This window comes from Suncus etruscus, chromosome 14 (assembly GCF_024139225.1).
Source record: "Suncus etruscus isolate mSunEtr1 chromosome 14, mSunEtr1.pri.cur, whole genome shotgun sequence".
Classification (NCBI taxonomy): domain Eukaryota; kingdom Metazoa; phylum Chordata; class Mammalia; order Eulipotyphla; family Soricidae; genus Suncus; species Suncus etruscus.
In genome coordinates this window covers 83,312,718-83,322,321 of record NC_064861.1, presented here as the reverse complement: position 1 = coordinate 83,322,321, position 9,604 = coordinate 83,312,718, and the positions used below count along the sequence as shown (strand labels likewise).

At 45.3% G+C, this 9,604-nt stretch overlaps 1 protein-coding gene across 1 annotated transcript; it reads left to right on the top strand.

The window, feature by feature from the left end:
- Window positions 1-240: 240 nt before the first annotated feature.
- On the top strand, window positions 241-5,029 carry LOC126028512 (galectin-4-like). Its single transcript, XM_049787477.1, has 8 exons — window positions 241-383; window positions 959-1,163; window positions 2,709-2,843; window positions 3,959-3,997; window positions 4,155-4,184; window positions 4,422-4,510; window positions 4,638-4,803; window positions 4,883-5,029. The coding sequence occupies exons 1-8, from the start codon at window positions 241-243 to the stop codon at window positions 5,027-5,029; spliced, it is 954 nt and encodes a 317-aa protein (XP_049643434.1).
- Window positions 5,030-9,604: the final 4,575 nt, after the last annotated feature.

The window sequence follows — 9,604 nt, the reverse complement described above, 5'->3', positions numbered from 1 at the left end:
TCAGGGGACCATATGGGATGCCGGGATTTGAACCACTATCCTTCTGCATGCAAGGCAAACCCTTACCTCCATGCTATCTCTCCGGCCCCTATCTTTTTATACTTAAGGTAATGGTGCATTACAGAGGAAAATGTCCCAGTCCAGGGAGCACTGTCCAGCTCAATTGTATTTACGGGGAGGAGTAATTTCTTTTTAAAGAAACATTGTTAGTAATCCACTTGAATATATGCATTAACACCCATGAGGGGACGGGCTGTCCTGTGCTTGGAGGCCCTGACCCAGAGCCTTCCACAGGTGCTGCCCTTCAAGAAAGCCATCCCAGGCAGCCTGGAAGTGGGGATGGCCATCTACATCGAGGGTGTGCCCAGCAAGGACCCAAAGAGGTGAGGAATTCTTCACTTTGGTGAGACTCTTCCTCAACCCAAGAATTCCAGGAGAATTCTCTCCAAAGAAAACTAAGCAGTCAGCATGAGAAGCCAGAGAAGGGCGTTCTGAGCTGTATCTTATGGCCAGATTTTAGGAACTAGAAAGTGTTGGTGCAAAGACCAAGTGTTGGGGTAACTATCCATGAAAACCTCAGGGTTCTCTATCGAGAAGAAGGTGCTCTCCATCCTCTGTGCAGGGGGTCGGGTGTCAAGGCCAGGGGGGAGTCAGGAAGTCCTGAGCTATGAGAGCTGTGGGTTCTGGGACAGTGTCTGGTCCGTGGGTGTGCCTGAGGCCCATGAGTTAGAGTTGGGGTGCCAGAGATTAAAGAACTGAGAGGGGCCCTGGGATTCTTCCCCTCTACTTCCTGGGGCTCAGGGTGCTGCCCATCACTGCTCTTGGTCAATTCACTTCCATTCATCCTGTCCCATCACCTAAGCCACTCCTGTGGGACAGAGATGATCTCTTGCTGCTCTGGCCCAGGCTTGTAACCCTGGCTTGGAGACTTGGGGAACTGGCCTCCTATCCTCCCCAGGTTTGCAGTGGACTTTGTATTGGAATCGAAATCAGAAGTCGACATCGCCTTCCACTTCAACCCACGCTTTGACAGTGGGGACAAGGTGATCTTCAACTCACTGCAGTCAGGCCAGTGGGGCGAAGAGAAGGTGAAAAACAGCTTGCCTTTCAAAGAGGGGGAGCGCTTCGAGCTGCTGGTGATGGTCCTGAAGGAGCACTACAAGGTCAGAGCTGGGTTGGCTCTCCTCAGGCAGCCCCTTTCCTTCAGTCCCTCAACTTCTTTTGTTGCTTACACTTATTTTATTTCATTGTTTTTGGAGTCTCCCCTACTTCTGGTACTGAGAGACCATTTTGTCCAGAGGATCAAACCCAGGATGCCTGCAAACAGAGCATGATCTCTGGTCATAAATTTATCTCTCTATCCTCACTTTGTTCATTTTTTTTCTTCCTGTCCCTTTATGGCTCTGGTATTTGTGGTTAGCCTAGATTAAAGTGCACCCAAATGATAGTCATTTTGAGGGTGGGGTGGAGATCCAATTCAGAACCTCATATTTACAAACATGTACTCTAATGCTGATCCATGCTCTAGTCCTTGTCCCCTGTTTTCCCCACTCCATTTTTCAGAGAAGATTATTAGAGGATGTGTGAAGATTCCTGGGTCATTGAGTCTATGTTACAACTAGACTCAGGGCTGGAGACAGTGTATGCAACTCTCGTGGGAGACCCCCGACCCACGGGGGTGTGGAAATGAAGGTTGCTAGTTATTAGTGGGTTCACCCGAGCAGAACCGAGCTGTAAAGAAGAACTAGAGAAGTTAGTAAGAGAAGCCCTCAAGACTGCACATGCTGTTCAAAAGGGGTTTATTGTCGGGGGGAATCAGCTTTTAAGGGCTGAAATACGTCAGAAGGTGTTACAAGTTTTCCACCAATCACAGTTACAAGCATTCATTAGCATAATCTGGGGCAGGTAATAGGGAGGGGCAAAGAGGTAGACCTGAGCACGTTTTACTAGAAAGCATAAGATTCAAACAGAGTTCTATTAATTTTACTCAACAAGCATAAATAGAACCTCAGCTGTAATCCTTTAGCTAACACAAAGGCAAGTTGCTCTATATTTTTCTTTCTGGCTGGATGTATTGGGCTGCTTTGAATTACTTTAGTATTTGTCTATTTCCTTTGTTCTCAAGGCATGGGCGCCTTTGGTCACGTGGGTGACCAGATTAGGAATTACTGAGGTGTCCTATGTTTTAGGTTTCATCAGCTAGGCTCCCCACAAGTGTACAGGAGGGAAGGCACTAGCTTTCATGGAACTGTGGCAGTGCAAATCCCAGCAGCATATACTGTCCCTGAACACAGAGCCAAAAGTAGCTCTTGAGCACTGGGTTATGGGATCCTCTCCCTTACCCCCTCAAAACAAGAGGACCTAGCCCTGAAAACCCAGACTGGGATTCTTATACCTAACTGTGCATCCTATGGGCTCTCATACACCCCTTCTGAGATGTTCCTCCTTGGGTGTCCTGTTAGAACTCAGGCTTCAGACATGCAGAGCCTGTGTTCTTCTCTCAGTCACCTCCCCACCACCCATAGGAGTTGAGCCTTGATGTCAAATGGACCTTATAGTTAGTTATCCCTGTAGACTCAAGGTCTCAACTCTGTTCCCACAGCTAAACTTCCCCCATGATCCTTCCTGCTAATGTTCCCTATACTTTGCTTCCTATTTTTACCTTCCTAAGGTCCCGTGCTCTCCATGACTTTGTCCTTGTCCTCTAGGTGTCAGTAAATGGAAATCCTTTTTATGAATTTGTGCACTGCATGCCCCTCCAAGCTGTCACCCACCTGCATGTATATGGGGACCTGATTGTCCACTACATCAACTTTATTGACTGTAGTCCCGCCCCCCTCCAGGTGGGTAGTTTCTCTCATTGGCTATATCCTGTCTTTCCTTTTCTTTCATTGATTGATTTACTGAGAAGGAACCACAGGTCCTTGAACCAGTCCTTGAAAATCCTGCTGTGCCCCCCCCCATTAAAAAAAAAGGATGGAAAGAGAAATGGGAGGGGTGAGAGCATTAGGACTGCTGGAGGCAGGCAAAGGGGGTCATGCAGCAGGTAAGCTGAGAAAGGTAGACAGAGTCAGAGAGAGAAGGGGTGAGAGTGAGGAAGAAATAGAGAGAGAGAAGAGAGAGAGATGAGGAGAAGCTGAGCCAATAAATCAGAGTCCCAGAGAATGTAGATAGTGGCTGGGCAGAGAGTGTTGAAAGGTGGTGACAGGTACCAAGAATTCTTAGGTGCACAGTGGTTGGTAGCAGAGAGAAAACTTGAGTTAAGAGAAGTGGTGAAGACTGGTTTCAAGAGTGGGTGCATATAGAAGGAGAGGGTGTCCTTGAAGGTCCAGACACAGCAGGAAAAGAGAAGGGACAAGAATATTGGGGTCTTTTATTGTTGTGCTTGGATCATACCCAGCAAAGTTGAGGGACTCTTCCAGATCCCATGCTCTGAGGTCACTCCTTGGGATGACTGTGAAGCCTCATGCATCTCAGCCTGTTGAGGTTGACCTTGGTCTCTAGAACAGCCCTAGTCTAAAGAGCGGACTTCACTCAGAGGGCTCAAATGTATGCAGAAGGCTGCTTCCTTCCAGTATAACATGGTCCCCCCAGCACCACAGAATCAGAAGTGGTTCCCAGTGCATCTTCAGGTGTGCCCCCCCAAAAAAAAGAAAACAACAAATGAAGGAAGTTACTCATTGATTACTGTTTGCTCACTGGAGATCCCTAATGGGGCAGGTACTTGGCTAATGAGTTGCAGTTGTCTGAGTATATGGGATGGTAGAGTAGGGGCTGTCCTAGAGGGCACCCATCATGTCATCTAGCTATACATTCAGGTGTCTCTCATGGCTTCCCTTTTTTCTCTGTATCCCATAAGTTTTTGATGGGGGTGATGTATTTCTCTTTAATGTGGGATTCAAAGCCTGAGAACTCTGAACCCCCTAATGTCTGCAGTGCTCTCTGTTTTTTCTTGTAGGTTGCTGTAGGATGCAACTTGCTTTGTTGTAACCTGCCAGTAAGTAAAGGGTCATGGACCATGGGTGTCTGGGGTAGGAATATGGGTTCCATGACAGCTCTAAGTGGTGTTCACCAGCACGTTGAGAAATGCTGACCTGTAGAGATCTGGTGTAGATATTTGCTGACAGTTCTACTCTCTCTCCTTTCCTTGACAGAAAATGCAGGCACCTCCAGCCTTCAATCCGGTAAAATAGCTCCTGGGACCAGTCTTTGTGTGGGGTAGTCCAGTGGTAGCAGAAACTGATGAAGGGTGGGGAGCCCTTACTGGGATTTTCTGAGAGGGGAGGATGTAGTAGTGTGGGCTGAGGGTGAGGCAAAGGAAGGGAAGAAGGTGGTCGACTAGGATATCAACGAGAGCAGTGGGTACCCCACTCTGGTGTCTTGTGATTCAGACATAAGGGGCTTCATGTTCTCACCCACAGCCAGTGCCATATGTGGTGAATCTGCTAGAGGGCCTGATTCCAAATAAAACCTTCATCATCAAGGGATTGGTCCTGCACTCAACAGACAAGTACAGACCCAAGTGGAGATGGGGGTCCACAACATCATCCCCAGATTCTGTTCCCAGACTCCTCCTTACTTGAGGAGCATGTGCTGACCCTCTGGGTGCTGACTCTCACCTTTCTTTCTGCCTACAGTATTGCCATCAACTTCAGTGTGAGAGCCACGGGGGACATAGCCCTGCACTTCAACCCCCGTGTCCCAAGAGGTGTTGTGGTGCGGAACAGTTTCCTGAATGGCCAATGGGGGCCTGAGGAGACAACCCTCTCCTGCAATCCCTTTGTGCCAGGACAGCCCTTTGATGTGAGTCCTGCTCTTTCTACCTGTCCCTGAAAATACTGTGTCACCCCCACCCCTCACTCACCCTGCTCTTCTCCTACAGCTTCTCATTTGTGCCAGCCCCTATGGCTTCAAGGTGTTTGCCAATGGCCAGCACATCTTTGACTACCAATATCGGATGTTCGTCTTCACTACAGTCAACATGCTGACCATATCAGGGGATATCCGCTTGTCCTATGTCCATGTCTGAGCTGTACTTAGGAAAGCCAGAGAGAGAGACATCCCCTAGGACACGCACTTAAGTGTCTGAGAATGTCTTAGCAATATGTGTGTCTGCTTCTTTAAAAATAAAAATGATTGGAGTTTCCCCAATAATCTGTTGTTAAGCTTTGTTTTGGTGCAAATCAAATAAAGTAACAATTGGAAGTACTTGTTTATCTATGGCTGCTTTTGTGTCACATTCTAGTGAAGGTTCAAATTTTCCACACCTGATGGTCAGAGGGGATAGTACAGCAGGCAGGGTGTTTACCTTACATGTAGTCAACCCAGGTTCAATCCCTGGCATCCTATATGTTCCCCTGAGCCTGCCTGAAGTAATTTATGAGCACAGAGTCAGACCTAATTTCTGAGCATTACCAAGTGTGATCCAAAAACCAAAAAAAATTTTTTCCACATCTAGGACCATCCTGCTAGTTTAGGAGCTACCATCAGAAGGGAGAACAGGAGACAATAATGGTTATCTCATCTGCAAGGACAGAGGGGGAATTGGCTGTGCGAGAGTCTTCCTCAATGCAAATCAATGCTCTCTGAGAAGGGAAGATTTTTTTCTGAGATTTTAATAAGGGCAAAAATATATAGCTTGACCTATCATAGCGTAAATTGGGAGTTTGCCTAATAATTTCATTCAACCCAGAGAATAAATGATCTCATAGAGCTTGCTGTGATTCACTTGCTCAATTCTTGTCCTTTCCATGCTTTGGAGACATGTTATAATATAACCCCTTGTCCCCTTCCTGATATAATTATAGATAGATCACATACCTGCACACCTTCCCTGCTTGTATCTCATCTGCCCATCTCTGAGCCAGAGACCAAATAGAATTCTTTTCCTCACGGGTGCAACAAACTGTAAAAAGAACATTGACTCTTTCTCAAGTTAGATCTAAAGCTGCAGTGGAACTTCTAATGAAATGGCTGGGCTCAAAGAGTCCAGCCTGACTTCAATCTGAGAAGGCAGAGCATTGATGGAGTTGGACATAAACCCACATTGTTTTGTGATCTCCAGCTGAAGCCTCTTAGAAGAGGATTTGTTAAGGATGGTGTTTGAGTCTCCTGAATATTGTCAAGTGTTCTGGAATGGGGGTAAGAAGGTGATAGCATGAATCAGCAAGAGACCTTTCTGTAAATAGGTCTGAGAGTGAATACCTTATAGGAGATTTACAGAAGAGTGAGACTAGAAAACAACTAAAACACATGTGACTGGATGGATGAAGGGAGCTCTCTTGGGAGATAGCCATGAAACTTGGTCATCCCTTTCCCATCCAGGTTTTCGAGCTTCCAGAAATAAAGATCTATGCCAAGGTCCCATAGAATGGCCAGGATACCTGAGCTCGGAGCTCATAGAGTAGCCAAATGTCATGACAAAGATGAGTGTTTTGGGGCCGGGAAGGTGGCGCTAGAGGTAAGGTGTCTGCCTTGCAAGCACTAGCATAGGACGGACCACTGTTTGATCCCCCGGCGTCCCATATGGTCCCCCCAAGCCAGGGGCGATTTCTGAGTGCATAGCCAGGAGTTACTCCTGAGTGTCAAACGGGTGTGGCCCAAAAATCAAAAAAAAAAAAAAAAGATGAGTGTTTTTCTTTTATTGTTTCTGGGTCAATTTTAGACCTTTTATTCCCCCCAAAATTTATCCTATGGGTGAATTGGCAGAGATGAATGAGATAAATGGTGTGTAGCTCATCTTTGGGGCTCCTAGTGTCATCTAGACAGAGCTCAACATCTGTTCTGAGCTTTTGAAGATGCATGCCAAGTGTTTGTAATCCAACCTACTAGACTAGGTTTGACTTTCTTCCCTGTTGACCAATTATATGGCTTTTCCATATTGGGGTAAAAGATGGGAAGGGTGACTCACTAATTGATCAATATCTGAGTTTAAATGCTGTGAGTCAATCAGGCATCTGTGTGCTGACTCCATGGAGAATAGGGAGGGATGACAGAGAAGGAACGTGGAGAGAAAGGACCACTTCGGCACCAGGTAATGACAAAGAGAAATTCTGTGAGCTAGTTGATTTTGGGTTCAATTCAAGTCCTTTCTACTCTCAGGAGATGGAAAAAAGGGAGAGAAAACTAACAAGATACCGGAGGATGGAGAATTGGTCACAGGGGAATGTAGGAGTGGGGAAAGTATCCCTGAGATCACACAGGGATACAGGGTAACTTAGACTCCCTGACTCCCAGAGTCCAGTCAAGATTCTGTTAGACTTAACCACAACCATGAATCCCTCAATTTCTACACGTCAAAGAGTTTCTTTCTTGTGAGAGATGAGAGAGAAAAAGTATCTCTAATGCTTCCAGCATCTACTGGTCAAGGGGTAAATTCACAGATATTTTGGGTTTGGAATCTCTCAGAATCCCATGAGCATAACAATGGGTTCCAATTAAACCCAGTTAAAAAACCTGTCAGATGTAGGGACAATTAATATATGACAAAAGAGCTGGGTGACACAGGAAATAATCCATGCAGGATTGAAGAAAATAAAAAGTTTTAGGACACTTTCAGGACAAGCTTTCCAATCACTAGCAAATGATGCCAGTAGGCAGATAGACTAGTTGTGGAAACTAAAATCAATAGCAGCTTCTCCCTAAAACCAGAGGTCTTCATTGGGAAGAGAAAGACCAAGCCGCCAGTGTAGAGCAGATAGGGTTAGGGGACCAAACTAGGGGTACTTCCAGTCCATCAGTGACAAGCACGAGCAAAGAAGAAATATCTGAAATAGAATGAAAACCAGTTACACCAACACCAGACTATGGAAGGGTTTTCTAAAGATCAATTCCCAGAAGCTTTTCCCCTTTTATAACTTTGTGGGGGGCACACCCTGTGATGTTCAGGGCTTAATTTGACTTTATAATCAAGAATTATTCTTGGCCAGGAACCATATGGGTCCACTGCATGGACCATTACATTGGCGAAAAGGATGCTGAGATGGAAAATTCTTCTGGTATCTGGTAGAACCTCATTCAACAGTATTACCAGGAACCACTGTGAAGGAAAATGAGGAAAAACTGGGGAGTGGAAAACAGCTAATAAATATTTACAGATATGAAGATATATGAATCACCTGAGTGTAGCAGCTGCAGCTGGCTAGATAACTGCAGAACAATGTGTTTCTCTAGGCCACGTCAACTTCAACTGAAACTTAGCTTGTGTAAGAATATTGGCTCGCTTATTAGAATACATAAAGCAGTGTGGATCCTTTGTTCAAGGCGAGAGTTGCCAACATTATCTGGTGGGAATTGTTAAGTCCAGGAGAACGATGCGCCTTTCAAAGACACCAAGACCACAGTCTCATGCAAAAGCAGGGGGTTTATATTCTTACAAGCATATGCAGGGGCTGTGCTAGAATCCAGCATAAGCCAGAAACTGCCAGCCCCGAGCCATGAGCTTACAGGCTGTATATAGCATTTTCAAACAATAGAAAGTTACAGTAGATTGATTTGCTTTAGGAAGTACATGACATCTGGCATTTGCTTAATCGCATTTTTGCAAGGTTTAGGTGCAAGCTTACAGGGTTAACATGACCAGGTTAGAACCATGTCAGAAGAGAAAGGAAGCTAAACTGTAACTGGGTCTACAAGTTCCCACAATTGTGAAGGGGGTAGGTGATCAGGGCAGTCAGGGAACTCAGGGGAACTTTTTCCTTTACGGGAATAAACTTCTCTTACTCTTCACCCATCTTGGCTACAGTCTCCATTGTTTATGTTTATGTTTATGTTTACATTATGTTATGATATTCCATACTGACAATTCCCTTTATTTAGGGCCAGAATCCTAATCTCTCCCTTACTGACACTACTCCCCTTTAGTTCCTACCACATTCAAGCTAGGGTGATTAAAATGAACTCAAACTTTTTCAGTAAAAACCAGGGGAAAGGTAGCCCAAAATGCAGGGACTCGAAGAAACTCTTATTCTGTCCTTCCACTTGGTCAAAATTGGAGTGGAATTATTGCTTCTGTGTCTATTGATTTTCCACACATGAAAAGTTGCTAGTATAAAAGGGTTACCATAGAGTTGGAGCCATAGTACAGCAGGTAGGGCATTTGCCTTGCATGTGGCCAACCCAGGTTTAAGCCCACGCATCCATTATGGTCTCCCAAGCACCACCTGGAGTAACCCAGAGCATCACCGGGTATGGTTCCCTCCAAATAAAAGAATTAAAAGGCAGTTAGCATTCCTGAACCAAGCAAACCAGACATTATGGACAAATTCTTCCCCTTGAGCTATGGCTTTGAAATGGGTTCCACCCCTTCTTCTCCCATAAATTCTGTTTCCTCACTAGACAGAAATGCATGAAGTAGCCAAGTAAGTAGATGGGAAGAGACTAAGTAGTTTTGGCTAAATAGCTGTAGACTACAAAAGGTTCAGCCTTTGTTTGGGGGCCTGTTCTGCCATCTCTTCCCCTACTGAGACTTGTACACCTGACCAAAACATTTTATTCTATATTGAAACAGCCTACAAAATGACAGGAGAGAAATAAAGTAAAATAAAATAAAAATAAATGGCAGGAAAAAAATTTCCATAGTATCATGGAATAAAGCCACTCTTTG